Source organism: Ovis canadensis, chromosome 1 (genome assembly GCF_042477335.2).
Source record: "Ovis canadensis isolate MfBH-ARS-UI-01 breed Bighorn chromosome 1, ARS-UI_OviCan_v2, whole genome shotgun sequence".
NCBI lineage: Eukaryota > Metazoa > Chordata > Mammalia > Artiodactyla > Bovidae > Ovis > Ovis canadensis.
In genome coordinates this window covers 78,882,627-78,902,500 of record NC_091245.1, presented here as the reverse complement: position 1 = coordinate 78,902,500, position 19,874 = coordinate 78,882,627, and the positions used below count along the sequence as shown (strand labels likewise).

The 19,874-nt window shown below is 37.2% G+C and overlaps 2 protein-coding genes across 4 annotated transcripts in view; one reads left to right on the top strand and one right to left on the bottom strand.

Moving 5' to 3' along the window:
- The window catches only part of SLC30A7 (solute carrier family 30 member 7), a 94,251-nt gene extending 79,267 nt beyond the window's left edge, over window positions 1–14,984 (bottom strand). Inside the window, exons 1-2 of the mRNA XM_069598932.1 lie at window positions 14,680–14,984; window positions 14,361–14,462 (exon numbers count right to left, since the gene is read on the bottom strand). Of these exons, the coding sequence (XP_069455033.1) occupies window positions 14,361–14,462; window positions 14,680–14,759 (182 nt within the window). The 5' untranslated portion in view covers window positions 14,760–14,984. The remainder of the gene's footprint in view (window positions 1–14,360; window positions 14,463–14,679) is intronic.
- The window catches only part of EXTL2 (exostosin like glycosyltransferase 2), a 99,481-nt gene that overhangs the window by 67,261 nt on the left and 12,346 nt on the right, over window positions 1–19,874 (top strand). The window contains exons 1-3 of one of the 3 annotated variants that reach the window (XM_069598937.1): window positions 15,653–15,809; window positions 16,029–16,197; window positions 18,392–18,470. In XM_069598937.1, the coding sequence (XP_069455038.1) occupies window positions 18,466–18,470 (5 nt within the window). In that variant the 5' untranslated portion in view covers window positions 15,653–15,809; window positions 16,029–16,197; window positions 18,392–18,465. Of the gene's footprint in view, window positions 1–15,166; window positions 16,198–18,391; window positions 18,471–19,874 lie in introns of those variants that run through there. The other 2 variants (XM_069598944.1, XM_069598935.1) reach the window with 2 other exon arrangements.

Genomic DNA, 19,874 nt, shown 5'->3' with positions numbered 1-19,874 from the left:
AAAGCCCTGCCTAAAGCAAAAGACAAAGGCCATCTACCTCTGAGAGCCAAGAAAGAGCAGAGACTCCTCCCTTATGGTGCAGGGATGCAGGACTTGCTGAAACCTGAGAATGTTAACTAGTAATACCAAAACACAATAGCCCAGCTCAACTATTGACCAGATAGGTTCAAAACTCCCACACTAATGGCCTGACCAAAAGACGAAAAAAAAGAAAAAGATATGCACACCTCTGGTCATAAATACTACTAACCTCAGTCTCTACTGTTCTTTTAGACATAACATACAGCACTCAATAAATATTTATAACACATATTAACAAGATCGAGGAAAAAAAAGTAATAAGACCTACTGTCAAAAGCTACAACAGTCAAAAGAAGCCGAATCTGAAAAGTCCCAGAGATTATATATAATAAGAACTATAAAATGTGATTAATATGTTAAAGGATGTGTTACAAAGCTGGGGAAAATTTATGATCAGAGATAGAAACTAGAAAATAATCAAATGGAAATGATAAAAAAATTTTAATATCATAATATTGAAGATTAAAAATAATATACATGGATGTCTGAGCAGACAGGACCCAGAGAGAAAGAATCAATGAGATCAAACTACATTATCCTGAGTAAAACACAAGAAAAGAAAGGGAAAAACAAGAACAGAAAATTCAAAATCTGTCAAAGCATCAGACAGACATGTATTTGGATTCTCAGCTATGGAGAGGGAAGAATAAGGTAGAAAAAGTATATAAAGAGAAAATGATTAGAGTTTTCCAAAATTAATGGAAAAAGCAAACAAACCAACAACAACAACAAAAAAACAAATTTCATATCCAAGAAGCTTAATGAGATCCTACCAAGGCAAAACCCTACAACTCACAAATTGCTGAATACCAAACAGAAAGAGAAAATTCTGAAAACAGTCAAAAAAAAGAAAGAAAAACTGGATACATAAAAGCAAAGCTAAAGATTAACAGCATATTTTGCATCAGAAACTAGTCAAGGCAGAATGCAATGAAATAATATCTTTAAAGTATTGAAAAACAAAAAATGTGTCAACTAAAATTCATTATTGTATAAAATACCTTTCAAAAATGAAGGCAAAACAGACTTTTTCAGACAACGGAAACTAAGAGAATTCACTCCTAGCATGTCTGAACTACAATAAAAAGTTATTTAAGTACAAATATGATACCACATGGAAACTTAGATTTGTATGATAAAGATCACTGAAAATGATAAACGTGGGGAGATATTAAATATAATTTTTCTAACTTTTAGTACCTTTAAAAGATACTTTTAAAAGTAACTTTAAAACAGAAAAGGTACCTTTAAAACAGAAAAAAGGAGGACAAAACAATAAAGTTGGTTCTTTGAAAATATCAGTAAAATTCACAACCTTTAACTAAAGTGACCAAGAACAAAGAGAAAGGGCTCATTATTACCAAAATCAGCAATGAAAGTGACACACTACTACTGACTTTAGGGAAAATAAAGATTATAAGAAGTTACTATGAAAACTAAATATAAGCCAACTTATATGATATATACAAACTCCTAAACAATCTAGCAAAATTGAGTCAAAAAGAAGTCTAAACAGATTTATAGAAAGTAAGCAGATTACATTAATGCTTTTAAAACTTTCAACAAAAAAAGCCTAGGCCCAGATGGCTTCACTGGTAAATCCTATTAAACATTTAAAGAACAATAAATATCAGTTCCTAGAAGATAAAGGAATACTTCCCAATTTATCGGGTAAGTCTGATCCCCAAATCAGACGAAAGACATTACAGGAAACTAGAGACCAGTAGTTTTTGCAAACACACACACACACAAGAATCTTCAACAAAACACTAGCAAATCAAATTCACCAAAAGAAGGAGAGTACAGACCACAACCCACAACCCACAACCCCAACAATGCAAGGTTGGTTAACTACATGAAAATCAATCACTATAATACATCATATCGATGGAATGCGAGACAAAAACCACACTATCATCTTAATAGAGGCAGGAAAGTATTTGACAAAACCCAACATTTTTATGATGAAAACATCCAACAAACTTGCAGTAGAGGGAACTTCCTGAACTGATACATAGCATCTACAAAAAACCCACAGCTAACATCAGCATCATTAGAATGGCCAAAGATTGAATGTGTGAGTGTGTGCTCAGTCATGTTCAACTATATGTGACCCTTTGGACTGTAACCTGTGAGGCTCCTCTGTCCGTGGGATTTTTTCAGGGGGTGGGTTGCCATTTCCGCCTCCAGGGGATCTTCCTGACCCAGGGATCCAATCCACTTCTCCTATGTCTCTTGCATTGCAGGCAGACTCTTTACCACTGAGCCATCCAGGAAGCCCCAGAGTGAATGCTTTCCTCTCAGATCAGGTACAAGATAAAAATGTCCCCTCACCACTTCTATTTAACGCTGTACTAGAGAGTATAACGAGGCAGGAAATGAAATAAAAAGCACCTAGACTGGAAGGGAAGAGTACAAACTATCTCTATTTGCAAGTGGCATGATCTTATATATGCAAAATCTTAAGGACAATTTAAAAAACTGTTAGAACTAATAAATTAATTTGGCAAGGTTGAAGGCTACAAGATCAATATACAAAAATGAGTTATATTTTATGCATTAGTGATTCACAAAATGCAATTTTAAAAATTTCCATTTATAATAGCATCAAAAAATACTAAAGAATAAATTTAGCAAAAAAAAAAAGTGCAAGACCTACACCCTGGAAACTATAAATATTGTTTTAAAAAAATAAAGAAGACCTAAATAAATGGAAAGATATCCATGTTTACGGATAAGACAATACTGTTAAGATGTCAATACTTCCCCAGTTGATCCACAGATTCAATTTATTCTCTATTAAAATCCCAGCTGACCTCTTTGGAGAAACTGACAAGTTGATCTTAAAATTCATATGGAAACGCAGGAAATCTAGAATAGCCATAACAATACTCAAAAGGAAAAGCAAAGTTGGAGAACTCACACTTTCCAATTTCAAAACTTATTATAAAGCTACAGTAATAAAAACAATATGGTACTAGGATAAGAATAAACACAGAGATCAATGGAATAGAATTTAGAGTGTCCAACAAATGATGCTGAAACCACTGGATGCCCACATGCAAAAAAAATTATTTTTGACCCTTTCTTCATATTATACACAATAATTAACCTATAATGGATCAAAGACCTAAACATAAAAGTTAAACTAGCAGTCTCAACCTTTTTGGCACCAGGGACTGGTTTCACGGAAGACAATTTTTCCGCAGATGGGAAAGGGATAGGCATGGTTTAGGTGGTAATGAGAGCAATGGGGCAGAAGATTCAGGCAGTAATGCGAGTGAAGAGGAGCACAGGGAGCTGCTCATCTCCTGCTCTGAGCCTGGTTTCTAACAGTCCATGGCCCAGAACAAGTCCAGTGGTTGGGGAATTCTGAGCTAAAGCATTCACAACCTCAGGCTAGGCAACGGTTTCTTAAATATGACATCAGAAGCATAAGCAATAAAAGAAAAAAAGAGGAACACAGACTGAACATCATTGAAATTTTAAAACTTTCATGCTTCAAAGGACAGTATCAAGAAAGTGAAATGATAAATATCTGCCAATCATATATCTGACAAAAGGCTTGTATCCAGAATATATGAAGAATTCTTAAAACTCTTCAAAGACAGAAAATATCCATTTTTTAAAAATAAAGGATCTGAATAGACATTTCTCCAAAGAAGATATACAAATGGCCATCAGCACTTGAAAAGTTACTCAACATCATTAAACGCAAATCAAAATGATGATAAGTAATAACTTCACGTCCACTATGATGACCAGAATAAAAAAGTCCTTGTATACCTATGGCTGATTCATGAGGACGGATGGCAGAAATCACAATATTGTAATTATCCTTCAATTAAAAGTAAATAAATTAAGAAAAATAAGTCCAATAACTACAAGTGTTGGTGGAGAAACTGGAATTCTTTCATACTGCTGAAATATTATTTGGCAATAAAAATAAATGAAATACTGATACACGCAGAACATGGATGACCCTGGAAGCCATATGGTAAGTGAAATAAACCATCACAAAGGATCATACACAAATTATTCCATTTATATAAAATGTTCAGAACAGGCAAATACATAGAGACAGAAAGTAGATTAGTGATCACCTAGAACTGGGACGTATCAGGGGACAAGGGGAATTGGAGGGTGATAGCTAGGGCTTTAAAGTTTCCTTCTGGAATAATAAAAGTGTTCCAAAACGGATTGTTGTGATGATTTTACAACTCTATAAATACATTAAAAGCCATTCACCAGTACAACATAAATGGGAGAATTTTAAGGTATTTGAATTGTATCTCAATAAAGCTACTTTTTAAAAAGATATCTGACAATCTAAGGCAAGGTCAGCAAACTATAGGCCACAGGCTAAATCTGGACCACCATCTATTTTTGTAAATAAAGATTTGCTGAAACACAGTTATGCTCATTTGTTTATATATTGTCTATGGCTATTTCTGTGCTATAACAGTAGAATCGAGAAACTGTGACAGAGATTTTATGACCCTTAAGGCCTAAAATATTTACTGTCTGCTGTCAAGAGGAAAGGTTTATTTATTAACGTCAGGTATAAAGTGAAAAGAACACTATATTGTGGGGTTTACATAAAAGTGAAATGTATGACAGTTAAAGCGCAAAAGATAGAATGAAATGGAAGTGTATTATTATAAAGTTCTTATAAGATACATGAAGTGATATATTATCTGTGATGTTCAAGATATACATTATACACGCTTTTAAGAAAGACACTGAAAGAGGAGGGTAGGGCAGGAAACCCTTTCGGGCAGAGGATTCTGTACCAACACAAAGCAGATGTTCTGCTAGCAAGAAACTCACTTTCACCCAAGACTATCCTCATACATGTGACAGACTTTCACTGTCATGAAAGGAAGAGTAAAAATGTAAAAACAAAAACCATCAAATGAAAAGCACACCCTCAAGGCCCAGGCTCAAAAGGGCTGCCTAAGACTGAGGCTTTGTCAAGATAATGAATGCCCCTCTGCCCTCACCACAAACCTCACACAGAGTAACGAGAGATAACCATCTATAGCTTGGCAGGTGAAGCGCACCATGAGCACAAAGAGAGAGCTTTTGTGACACACGCATACAAGAATACTGGAAGTGAAAGGCCTAACCAACTAACAAACTGACAGAGGACACATACCTATTCCTAGTAATAAATACTATTACCTCAGTGTCTACTGCTCTTTACTCGTAATGTCCAGCCTTTGATCAAAAATCTCAAGAAACACAAATAACAGGATGAAAAATTACTCGTAAAGAGATAATGCAGTTAACAGAACCAGATAACAATACTGACCCAGATACAGGAACTATCAAAACTATAAGTAAGAAAGAATCTATGGGAAAAGTGAAGTCGCTTAGTCGTGTCCGACCCTTAGCGACCCCATGGACTGTAGCCCACCAGGCTCCTCCATCCATGGGATTCTCCAGGCAAGAATACTGGAGTGGGGTGCCAAAGGTGGGGGAAAAAAATGCATGAGTCAGTAAGAAATTTCAGCAAAATGGGAAGTACCAAAAAAAAAAAAATTTAACAAAAAATAAGGTGTCAGAGATGAAGAATTCTTCCAACTGGCTTAACCACAGACTGGAAAGAGCTGAGCATCATCAGAGAACTTTAAGATAGGTCAACAGAAACATTCTGAAAGCAAGCACATCAGCAGTTCAATCCTTAAAAATAAGAAGTATCAGAATGGTTAAGAGCACTACTTTTGAAGTCAGAGTATCTGGGTTCAAATTCCAGGTCTACCATTTACTAGCTCTGTGACTGTCAACTTGCTTAACTACTTATTTAGCACTATTTAAACAGGTAACAGTAAAAAGTGTCATAATTGTTATAACTGAATTATAGTTATGCAACATATCAGTGCTTGTCACACTAAACCCACATCAATATTCCCATTATTTCTATTATTATTAATAAATTACTGCATTACTAATACCTAGTATTAATATTAGTATTAATATCTAGTATTCCCAGCATGACCCATAGCTCTTAATATTTGGATATATGTCAGAGCTTTCTTCAGTTGTAACTGCTACAAACTAAAAGTCAAAAACCTTCTTCACTGAAGTAGAAAAAGCAGTTTTTAAATTTCATTGTAATTTAGGATAATTATAAACTTAGAAACTGAGGTAAAGCATATTACTCACCCACACAGAAAAGAACAAAAATTTACAAGTTTCTCAAAAATCATTTTGAAAAATGTCTTAAATTTTATCATGAACCTTGCATATTTTATTCAAATATACAGAGATGCATAAAATAGTTTTAAGTACTGTCTACACTTACCTGAAACCCAACTCAAAGCAGAACAAGAATGAGTGAACAAATGAAAAGGCTGAATGAGAAAATCAATAACTGAGGAGGACAAAGTAAGGTTCTTGCCAATCAAGTAAGCCTCTAAGATTTATAGTTATTTTAAGATTTTTCCTTGAACAGGTCACTACACATTTGACCCTTAACACTAAAATAATAATTTAAATTTTGAGGTACGAAGACCCATTTGAAGAAAATCTTTGTAATGTGTTATAAAACCAATAAAGATTGTTTATGATTTTGTTTTCTTTATTCTGATATGATACAGTAAGTTATTTTTAAAATGTGGTTTCAAAAAACTCTCTATTCTGATAAAACAATACAGTTGACAATGAGAATTTTTACCCACTCTGCCTTGATTTCATGAGATTTTATAACTAAATTCAAAAGTCAATTTCAGTAATAACAGTAGTCTACATATTTAACTTCCCTGGTAGCTCAGACGGTAAACTGTCTGCCTACAATGCAGAGACCCAGGTTCGATCCCTGGGTGGGGAAGATCCTCTGGAGAAGGAATGGCAACCCACTTCAGTACTCTTGCCTGGAAAATCCCATGGGAAGAGCCTGGTGAGCTACAGTCCATGGGGTCGCAAAGAGTCAGACAGGATTGAGCGACTTCATTTCACATATTTAACAGGTTTATTTTTACTCTCAGTATATAGTTTTACATGTTTTTATTTCTAAATTGGAGGGTTTTATTATATATATGACTTTTATTCTAAGTAACTGTAAATTAGTTATAGAAGAAGGCAAGGTATTTATGCTAAATAAATATAAACTTTAAAATTCACTGATTTATTGATCTACATATATAGTTACTAAAATCTTGTTATGGGTTGAACTATTAGTTCAGTTCAGTCGCTCAGTCATGTCCGACTCTTTGCGACCACATGAATCACAGCACACCAGGCCTCCTTATCCATCACCAACTCCTGGAGTTCACTCAGACTCATGTCCATCGAAGTCCGTGATGCCATCCAGCCATCTCATCCTTGGTTGTCCCCTTCTCCTCCTGCCCCCAATCCCTCCCAGCATCAGAGTCTTTTCCAATGAGTCAACTCTTCACATGAGGTGGCCAAAGTATTGGAGTTTCAGCTTTAGCATCATTCCTTCCAAAGAAATCCCAGGGCTGATCTCCTTCAGAATGGACTGGTTGGATCTCCTTGCAGTCCAAGGGACTCTCAAGAGTCTTCTCCAGCACCACAGTTCAAAAGCATCAGTTCTTCAGTGCTCAGCTTTCTTCACAGTCCAACTCTCACATCCATACATGACCACAGGAAAAACCATAGCCTTGACTAGACGGACCTTAGTCGGCAAAGTAATGTCTCTGCTTTTTAACATGCTATCTAGGTTGGTCATAACTTTTCTTCCAAGGAGTAAACGTCTTTTAATTTCATGGCTGCAGTCACCATCTACAGTGATTCTGGAGCCCAAAAAATAAAGTTAGCCACTGTTTCCCCATCTATTTCCCATGAAGTGATGGGACCAGATGCCATGATCTTCGTTTTCTGAATGTTGAGCTTTAAGCCACCTTTTCCCTCTCCACTTTCACTTTCATCAAGAGGCTTTCTCCCCCAATTTCTAAGTTGAAGTCTTACATCTCTAGTAACTCAGAATGTGACTTTATTCGGAAATAGGGTCACTGCAGACATAATTTGTAGAGATTAAGTCAGTCAGGTGGGCCCAAATCCAGTGTCTGCTCTCCTTATAAAAAGGGATATCTGAAGACAGACATGTACACACGGAGACCGCCAAGTAAAGATAAGGCAGAGATCAGGTGATGCTTCGACAAGCCAAGGAACACAAAAGACTGCCAGCAAAGCAACCGACCTTAGACCTCGGAAGGAACTAATCCTGACAGTACTTTAATCTCTTGACTTTTAGGCTCCAGAACTATAAGACAACAAATTTTTGTTGTTTAAGTCACCCAGCCTGTGGTACTTTGTTACAGCTGCCCTAGAAAATCAATATACACCATCTCTTTTATAACAGATTTATTTATATTTGGTGTCAATAGACACCAAAGACTGCCTCAATAGTGGGAAAAAAATGATAAACCTCTTTTGTATAAAGGAGGAATACAGATTCTTTTAGATTCCTCTGATAGAGGAATCAGATTCTTTTCTAACAATTAAATGTAGCATGGCAATTTTAATACTCATCAAAATGATATTTTAATTTTATTTAAATTTTAAATAAATTTGTCATTAAAATGGTTTTTTTCCCAACATTTCATAAAATATGATTCTACCAAAAAAAAAAAAAAACTTCCTCTTTTGAGGTGGCAGAACATGATGTTCTCTTAAAAGCATTGTGACTTATGAAAGCGTGAACCCCGCATCATGATTTGAAAATTACTTAGTTGCATCTATGTAGGCAAACTCATGTGAAATAGTCTGCTTCTAGTTCTCTGCTCACCTATCATATATCAAAACAGTGTTCATGAGGAATGTCGATTTTACTGCTTATCTTCAATCAGCAAATGTTTCTGATTATGAATTATCACTTAAACTACCTGGCACAAAATCCTTAGAAAATAAAGGTAGCATAGAGAATTCTTACGGCTATATGATTTACACACAAAATGCAACTTGATTTAAAAAACAAGTTGCTAAAAAAAAAAAAAAAACGGTTGCTAAAAGCAGCGTACTTGTTTTTGGCTCTGATCTTTAAACACTAAATATTAAAGTATATTTTTATACTTTAAGTGACCATGTTCTACAGGTATTTTAATAAAGAAAACTTCTTAGAATATAAAAATGGAAACGTGATCACTAAAGGAAAATATAACAAATGTGAACAGAACATCTGGCCAAAGAAACTTATGAAAGGGATTTTATCTAAGGTCTACTGAAAGAAAAGACAAAGAAAGAAAGAACCGATAAACTGAGACTTAAGAGACATATCAATCAAATACCATAGACCTTGTTTAAACTCTGATTTGTAAAACCAACTTCAAACAGAATTTATGAGACAATAAGGGACATATGAACACTCACTCACTGGACATTTGATATTAATAAATTACACATTTTTATAGGTCAGAATAGCATTGAAATGAAGTACAAGTTGCTCAGTGTATCCGACTCGTTGTGAACCCACGGACTGTAACCCACCAGGCTCCTCTGTGCATGGAATTCTCCAGGCCAGAATACTGGAGTAGGTAGCCATTCCCGTCTCCAGGGAATCTTCCCAACCCAGGGATTGAATCCAGGTCTCCCAACCCAGGGATTGAATCCAGGTCTCCTGCAACCCAGGGATTGAATCCAGGGATTCTTTACCATCTGAGCCACTAGGGAAGTCCAAGAATACTGGAGTGGGTAACCTATCTCTTCTCCAGCGGATCTTCCAACCCAGGAATTGAACTGGGGTCTTCTACATGGCAGGTAGATTCTTTACCAGCTGAGCTACCAGGAAGTCCAAGAATAGCATTTGCTAAGTCACTTCAGTCGTGTCCGACTCTGTGTGACCCCACAGACGGCAGCCCACCAGGCTCCCCTATCCCTGGGATTCTCCAGGCAAGAACCCTGGAGTGGGTTGCCATTTCCTTCTCCAGTGCATGAAAGTGAAAAGTGAAAGTGAAGTCGCTCAGTCGTGTTCAACTCTTCACTATCTCATGGACTGCAGCCCACCAGGCTCCTCCATCCATGGGATTTTCCAGGCAAGAGTACTGGAGTGGGGTGCCATAGCATTGGATTATAGTAAAAACGAGGACTCTTATCTTTTAGACCCAATTGAAGTAGTTATTGATATGTAAGAAATCATACTGTAGCTGGTATCCACATTAAAACAATTCAATGGTGACCGATATAACAGATGAAACAAAATAGGCCACATGTTAATGAACATTAAAGGTGGGTGACGGAGACATGAGGTCCACTGAATGCTCTACTTTTACATACATTTTCCATAATAAAAAAATTTAAAGGTCTATAGGTAACTAAGCTAACAGCATATTTATAGTGGCTGTTAGAGATTAATTTGAAATTGAACACAGGGAATCATCAACTTGAGTTCCATGAGATGGAAAGGGGGAAACTATTTACTATCAATTAGCAAGAAAATAGAAAATCCTTAGAATCCTGATATTTGTGTAAGTTGTTAAACTAATGAGAGTTATCGTGAAAAACCCACAACTCCACTACCTTCCATATAACCCCTTCCTGTAAGGTAGAATTCTCAGCAAAATGGAATAGGAATCTATGTTTTTAAAGTTAAAAAAAAAGAAGAAAAGCAAAAAAAGTCATCACTGTAACCTGGTAAGTAATGTCTTTTCAGAAGGGAAAAGCCGATAAAAATTCAAGATATTTAAAATCTTTAATGCCATAGAAAAAATGTTACTAGTGGAAGCATTTTTCTTTACCAAGGAATTACTTTACAAACATATGATGTGATGTATTATACAGAAGTAGGACAAAAGCAGTGACTAGTAGGGCCTAAAACATTTCTTGAACAAGTAATTACTTTGCTAATACAAAGACATTTATCTTTAGAGTTAGATGAGTTTCCTCTATGCCTAAGAGTAAAATGGTTGTTAACAGTTCTGATAGAAAATATCATTGAAAATTAAAAATTCTAACAGTGAGGTAAACATAAAATAGAAGAGCATTAAAACAGAAAAAAAAAAAGCAAACTTTATTAAGATACTAGGAGAAAAAAAAATCACTGTATAGTAGAAAATACTTGGGTAACTGATGCATCTAAGCTCTTCTACTGCTCTGCAAAGTAGAAAACTCCCTGGGCCTTTTATACTATTCCACCTGTAGAAGAGTTCCCACTTTCTGAGCCTACATATTTCATCACTGGTAAAAAAAATTCAGGACTTTCAGAATACCTCGTTGACTGGAAAAAAGATGGCATTTGCAACTAGACATGAACAACGCAATAAAGGTTCAGCCACTGAAATGCTGGTAAAGAGTGCTGTGTGCTGGTGTCCAAACAAGCCTCCTTAAAAGACACTGTACATACTTTTTATCTCTTTTTGTCTCCATTCTGGATATTCTGCTGCTAGGGATGGCTAGAACTGTAATAGCCATTTTGGAAATAAAGTTTTATTTTGCTCAGGCAATCACTAATTTGGGGTTTTCCTAAAACTGAAGAAAGAATTTAATCCTAGATGGTATAAAACCACATTGTTATATATACTATACTATCTCAAGATTACTCAACAATAAATAAGCAAATGAAAATAAAATACTAGAAAGAAAAGAACCATAGAAGAAAAGATCACATATGGTATTCCTACCATTTTGCTACCAATAATAGACAAAGAAGGGGCTTAATGTCCTTCCCCGCAACCCTGCCCCAAATAGCGTAGTTAGCAGGGTTAGTATTGGTGGACTAAATCCATATATTCATTATTCCCTTGTTCTTTCATTCAGCAAACATGTATTAAACATATTATGTGCCATGTACTAAGGTGCCTGAATAAGATAGAAAAGATTCCACTTTAATAACATTTACATTCTAGTGGAAAGGTAAAAAGTAGTAGATATTTAATAAGGGAAAATATACAAAGAGCTTAGCTATTCTCCACTGATGACACAGTCTCATCATCAAAAATACAAATCAACTAAAATTAAGTTCTTATTTAAAATGAAGGTGCTGAATCAGAACCAAAACTATTTAACATTCATTCCAATGAGGTCAAATGTTTCTATGAACCTTTATTCATGAAGAGAAAGTATGTTTTATCTATCTTTTAATTCCATAATGGAAAAAACTCTTGACATCTCATAACATCTTGAAACTACTTTTACAGAACACAAAGGAACATAGAAATGACTATGACAAAAACAGAAAACAAGTTTTGGTAAGGAATTTACTCAAGGAACTTAAAATCTAATTGAACCTTCAGGAACAGAGATAATTCAGTCATGTAAAGAAACTGCTAATCAGTCTACAAAGGGGCTCCAAATTTGTGGTGTCTAAATAAGACAAAAAGTCAGGTTATGAAAAGGCCCAAGCAACTTCTAGGTCCACCAAGGCTTCAACAGAAACATAATTGTACTCCCAATCAACTGATAAAAATTAGCATTGGGGTAAAAATAAATAATTGTGGGTGTGGAGGTTATCATAGTAATGCATACCTTCTAATTAATCTAGGCATGACAGATAGTAGTTCAGAGCTAGATTGCAAAGATATAACACAAAGAAAGGGAGTAAACTGGAGAAGAGGCCTAAAGTCAAAAGAACAAGCCCCGTGAAGGCAGAACAAGCCATGCACCATTGATGTTTTCTTTATACCCTGATGAATACTGACTAATTGCTCAGAAAACAATAGTCTCAGTGATTTCCTCAACAGATCTCTACAGATCAAAAGAATTACTATATACCTAACCTTCCATAGACAGGTGGTTTAGGTACTTCAACTATTAATCACTTGAACAAGACATCTCACTTAGTAATTTATGCAATGGAAGGCCACAGTGAAATGTACTGTAATATAACATAACTATAGCAAAACTGTACACAGGCAAACCAAGATAGAGCCTTGACAATAGTCAGAACATACGCCACAATATGGCATAACTTAGGAAGAGGAAAATGTAAAACATAAATATTGCATATGTATATGTAAAAGAACATATTTATTACATTGTATATTATATGTAATATTACATATTTATAATAAAGTACAATTATTTCAATACAAACTAAGACAATATAATGCTTTTAACATTTACAACATATCAAAGGGTATTAATATTAAAGGACACATATATCTGATCCCCAAATGATTAAAAACGGTTATTACATACACCGAGATTTTATGTTTCAATATGCCTTTTACATTTGAGTGGTGACTAAACCAATAACTGGCATAATCTGCTGAGTAGTTCTGATAAAACTAAATTGACATTTGAATTTAAAAGTCTACCTTTTCATATAAAAGTATACATGTCACAAAAACTGGTGGTATCACCTAATGTCATTGTTCAATCTCAATAAAGACCGAAAACAACTCTCTCTGAAAATGGACCTTAAAGGACAGAGACTTAGTTTATTAAATTAATAGAAAATAAAGCATAGATGGCATAGGTTCTTAAATTTGGGGTCCAAGATCTATTTCAAGGAATCCAAGAAAAAAACTGAAATTTTATATAAAATTTTGAAGTGTTGGCTATTGTAAGACAAGTATGATATTTAAAGAGGAATCAATACACCCAGAAGTGAGATGATCTTTTCCTTAGCTCAACAATTTTACTAGACCTTAAGAATTCAACTGCAAACACCTGGATAACGTTACTGCATTTCCACAGAGTTACACTGGATAGATCTCTTCCCAAAGCAGTTAAAAACAAAAACAAAAAGAATCAAAGGTGACACCAAAAACCACAAACTCAAGAGATGAAAACCTTTTAGAAAACTATGTGGGATCTTTTAGCACAGTCAAGACCAGAAGAAAACCTTGAGAGTTTCAGCATAAAAGTAAAGAGAATGAAACATGTTTCTCCAGATATCCCCTTTATAAACCTTTCCCTCGTTTCAAGACCCAGTATCAAATTAAGTATAAGATCTCAGGTATTCTCTCCCACAATTTTAATGGTCAATTCCTAATACCACTACCCCACAGAACGGGAAGAAAAGGATTTCTCCCAATTCCAAGAAAGTGGGCAGAGCTAAGGTGTGCAAAAACAAAAGACTCTCTCCATCTGTCAAAATGAGGAGGGGACTTGTCACCCTGGTTTGAAGGAGGCGGGGGTGGGGGTGCTTGGCGAAGGAGGCGGGGTCCTAAATCTTAACTGCTGCACGTGATGGCCTCGGCTCTTAAGAAATGTAACCGTGCCAGACTGGTGTGGATATGAAAAAGCAACTGAGTAGCATAGGTGCTGGCAAAGGCAAGACCTGAGCCTCCGGGTGAGGTGCTACGTGGCACTAAGCAAACAGAGCTTCGTCTCCCCCACCCCCTGCTTCCGCCCCAACCCTTTTCCCCTTTGGTTACCAGTTGCTCCAGATGCCGTAGAGTAGTTCAACAAAAGCGAAAGAGAGGTTCAGGCACAGGAAGAAAAACAGGTTCCGAGACGTCTTGTCCGACAGGATAGACCTAGGCATGATACAAGTGGGGAAGAACCGGGAAAGTCAAAGCAGTGCCAGACACGGAGGCTGGGTCCCCTTTCAAGACCCTCCCAGTCCACACGTTCTTTTCCTCACACGAACGAGTTTGTCCCAGACGCTCCCTCCCTGGACCTCGGGCCATCTTTAGATTTGGGCCTTCTCCCTTGTGCCGGGCACCCACTTCCCGCAAACACAGTTCCCCGCACCTAAACCAGCCTGAGATCTTGCGGAACAGATTGAACTTGGGTGGTTTGTATTCATCGTCCTTGATGGACAGAGGCAACATCTTCTCTGCCCGGCGAAGGGCCGGGTCTACTCCCCTCTAGTAGTGGCTCCGTGGGAGATGGTAGTGATACAGGTGACGCTTCAGATGTGAATCCTCAGTGCCTGTCCCGGGCCGCGCGCCTGTTCCAGACACAGACTCAGACACACACCCGGGAACCGGGCGACTTCCGGCCCGGGCCGCGCAACGCGTCCTGGGACGGGAAAGGGGGAAGGCGGGGCCGAGGGCGGGATTTGCGCGGTGGGGCGGGGCTTAAGACGAAGGCGGAGTTGCGAGTTTTACAGTAGCCAAAGAGAGGTGGCATCCTGTAGGTGGTCTAAAGGGCCGACTAAGAGTGAAGTCCCTCCACCTGTACTCAGGAAGAAAATCCTGAGGTAGCAATCCTGAGGTAGCCACCCACGAATTGGGCTGGCCAGAAGGCGGAGAGCCCGCTCACGTCCACTCCGACTGCCTATCACTGCGGTTCTCGGATGCGCTGGCATCCTGCGCCTGCCCTTTAGCCATTGCCCTATCTATTAGCATCAAATCCCGGTTTGTTCGGTAGCAGTGCTTAAAAATCCAGTCTGCAGGAAGCGCAAATGATGATGGTTTTGCTGGGTGAACTCTATGGGTACCCAAATCCTAGTAATCCACCCAGCCCCGCTCCGCTAAACAGCGCCTGACCTTTCTGTACTGTCACGCAGGAGGCAAATACCTTCCGAAAGAATGTTAAATGTATTTTAAGAGTTATTTTTGAAAGGAGTACCTACGAGACCGTGTTGAAATTGAGATTTGGTTAAGGCATTGACTGATTCCCGGACCATCTCAATCCGCTGTTAACCCCAAACTCGAGCTCGTACACGTCCCCTTTACTTCCAGGTCATCCCAGAGGCCGGAGCCGCGGCTCTGATTCTCCTGAGAACCCCATTGCCCGTTTCAGGGAAGCTCAAGGAAAATTGACTCTCTGGTGGGACACGAGGGCTTGCGGAGCGCAGAGGGGCGAGCCTGCGGACCAATCTTGGGCCCCAGGGTCGCCGGAACTCCTCTTCGATGTCTTTCCGGGAAATTGTTTGGGTATGGGTAAGGTCAGGTGGTCCATCACCTGAATGATTAAAAGTTGTTACGTTGAGGGAGAAATGGGGGGAAAGACTGGCTTTTGGAAGTGAGCTAGAAACTACAAAACCGAGCTTCTTGGGAACAGCCTTTTAATCTAACAGGAAGTGGAGCATCACTGAAAGGGAGGGGCAGCCACCCGATACTGTCCCCAGCTTTAGGCTCTCTCTTTGTGGACAGCGTTTCATCCAGGTTTTCAATCCAGTGAATGACGCCGGGTGAATGCAAACTGCTGGGTTTGAAGAAACAGCAAAAAATGAGTAAGCGAGACGCCCCTTGCGTTTTATGATAACCAAGCTGCAAGCAAATAAATTGCCTAGGTCTCACTGCAGTCTTTTCTGCACGAGAGGTAAGGAAATAGCAAAATGCTCTCTGGTTAAAAAATTTTTTAACAATGAGGATATTTCTGTTTTGCTCTCTTTCTTGGAACTTTATGAGTTTGTGGGGTAGTGATTCTGTGTTTTTATTTTTGAAAATATAATGTATGTATTCTACAATTTAAAAAAAATGTTTGTGTTAATTAAAACTGCTGTGTAAAAACAGCTAGATTCCAGAAATTAAGTTCTGGACAGAGTATTTTGTCTTTGCCTTTCTTGGCCTATATTTCATTATTTTAATTTAAACAGAAAAACATAGAAATATTTTCAGTTAGTAGCATTTATTTACATTTTTAGGAAGCTTTTATATTAGCCAGAGACTAAATTTTGCTCAACCGCACTGCTGGGGAAAGGTTAAAGGGGTACAAATTAGGTTAATATTTAAATATTGTAGATATTTCGACTGCTGTTGAGTTTTTTCTCCAAAACTGCTTTATTTCAATATGATGTAACTGGGGACAGAGGTTGGGGTGGGAGGGTGATTCAGATGTATATATGGAAATACCTAAATTTTAGCAACTCATTTCCAGCATTCTCTTAACTCATCCAGGTCAGCTGCAATTTGACCCTGTGTTTTTGTATTCTGCCTTTGAAAATAAATTCTTCATTTTGCCTATATTGCTACAGATGAGAAATTGTTCAGTTGGTTTACGGAGAAGTCTGCGACACCGTTTTTCAAACAGTTTTTAAATAAGTTGGAGAATTGGTTCTGGAACTCCTAAATTCCTACACTGCTTACTCCCAAAAACGTTTAAGATAGCTATTCCTGCAAAGAACTTCTTTCAAAAAATGGCAGTGCCACTTCACATTCTTTGATGGCATAATTACCAACTTCAGTTGTAAATATTTTCTTAGAAATATAATTGTTTATATCAATTTCCAATTTAGAAATATAAATTGGACACTAAATCAGGAGTGGAAAATGACGTCTGGTTTGTTTTGTCATCTTGAAATGATGTTTGTCCCATATATGTTAACCAATATATGTTGTCATATCGAAGTGATAGTTACTTTCTTTCATTCATTCAACGATCATTTCATGTGTCTACTACGTGCTAGGCTCTGTGCTAAGCAGAGAACTAAAGTTCCTGGAGGAATTTTATGGGACAAGGAAGTAGATGTGAGGACAAGGCAGATCAGTCCAGGATTTTAGAACTATGTGATGCTAAGATGTGCATAAGGGGTGCTTTTGGTATAGAGAGGAGGAACAAGTATCACCTGATGAGTCTAGATACAGGCTAAGCCACCCCTTTGTCCCTTCAGTAACTGTATCATGAAAGAATATGAGTTTGAAAAATCAAAAATGATTCTTCAGCTCTATTCACATGGTCATTATAGATGCAGTATCTTGCAAGTCTAATCAGCTCTGAATGCCTTCATATTTTATGAGTTTATAAGATTTATAAAATAGGTAGATATACTCATGAACATTTTTAAACTAATGAATGAATTTCTGCCCTGAACTTTTATATAGTTATTTAGATCATTGACTAATTAATTGTATTAGGTTAACTGTGTGGACTATATGGGGGGGAAAGCTCTAACTTCTTAGACATGTAGTTGAGGACTGTGAGAAATGAAGGCCAAGAGGAGTAAGGGGCAGAAGGTCATCTCCAGCCAAAGTTCTGGCTCCCTTTGGGCAATAGTAAAGAATAGGAAGGATGCCATCTGTCATTCCTCAGTAATATAATTAATCCTGACCTTTACCTGCAGCTCTATTTTAAACCCTGTGTTTTTCTTTTAGTACTTCAGATTGAATGCCATATGAACCTTAAGTGAAAAAAGAGTTTCGATGATAGAAAAAACTACAGACTCTTAAAAGTCTAGAAATTCAGTACAAGTACAGGTTGCTGCATCTGGAGGCCTTTCTGCATGGCATATATGTTCTGGTTTCAAATGAGTAAACATTAGATCATCAGGATGATATGGATTTACTGTTTCTGGATACTTAAGGAAAAGATGAAAACAAAAATATAGCAATGTTAGCACGAACCTCAGGAAGATATCATCTACCTAGTCACCTACATATACTTTTTAGAACACAGTATAGAAAATTTTAAGTTCTAAAAATAATTCAGTCTATAGACCATGGCATTAAAGCATTTTTTAAAAATTCCTCCTGATTGACAAAAACATCACAGGAAATTCATTGATTTCCCTTAATAGTGCCAAGAGAGCCTGTTCCTGTCAATTACTGAAGCCATACGGAAAAATTTTTCAAAAATTAAAACTTTACCATAATGAGGTAAGTACCAGTATTTTCTTTTTACTTTTTAAAAATTATGGTAAAATATACAAATGTGCCATCTTAACTGTTTTTAAGTGTGTAGCTCAGTAGTGTTAAGTGTATTGACTTTGTTGAGCAGTCAATCTCAAGAACTTTTTCATCCTGCAAAACTTAAACTCCACAACCATTAAACAACTCTCCGTTTCTCTGTTCCCCGGGTCCCCAGCAGCCACCCTTCTACTTTTCTGTTTCTTTGAATTTGACTATTCTAGATCCCTCATGTAAGTGAAATCATATGGTATTTGTCCTTTTGTACTGGCTTATTTCACTGAGCATGATGTCCTCAAGGTTCATCCATGCTGTGACACGTGTCAGAATTTCCTTCATTTTAAAGGCTGAATAAGATTCCATTGTATGTCTATACCACATTTGTTTAGCCATTCATCTGTCAACGGACATTTGGGTTGCTTCCACCTTTTGGCTCTTGTGAATAATGCTACTATGAACATAGGTGAAGTACCAGTATTTTTATCTGAGAAAAAAATGTTTCCCATAGAGGTACTTTTGTTTCCTTGGAAATAAAGAGTTTTTACTTGAGCCAGGATCTGTTAGAAAATACTGCATTGCCTATTTTAGATCTTATCCATTGAAATACTATTCCAGACTATAACATAAAGTCAATAAAAAGTTTATTCCTGTAAACTAGAACAAAGCTGAAAACAGAGACTACACAGAAAACGCTGAAAATACAAGGTGGGACACATGGGAGGTGGGAGTTGGTTCAGACCTTCTACTCTTTCTGTGGCTCAGGAAACACCATTTAATATGCTCAGGCTCAGCTATCCTATCTACAAAATGGAATGGATGTATTTTAATCCCCGTGTCTCTTAAAGATTTGAGATGTTAAGTAACACAGAGGAAAGAGGTCTGACAAATTTTGTTACTACTGGTAAGCTCTGTGAGGGCAGGAATTGGAGGTCTTACTCATTATCAACCCTAGTGTCTGACAGTGCTGGGCTGAGTAAGCACCTAGGAATGTTTGTTTGTGGACTACCATGGATATCCTGACCTTCCTCTATTAAAGTTAGGAAGCTCACATGAATTCGGATTGCATTGACTTTAGATCTGATATCTAAAGCTATTTACAAATTATAATTCATACATATAACATCTGTTTCTCTTCGAGAAATGATTTTGGAATGTGCGTTATTGCTGAAAACCAGTATTGTGTAAAAAGTAAGAGGATTCTGTAGAACATTCCAAGGATCTGTCGCCCAGCAATCTTGCCTCCCCTCCACTTTCCTGTGACTAAAACAGAGAGAAGTTCAAATGAAAAGCTTCAGTATTCTGGAATGGTAAAAATAATGTATTTGCAGATAGACTTGGTTTCTTTTTGACCCATTTCTTGAACTAATTTTGCAT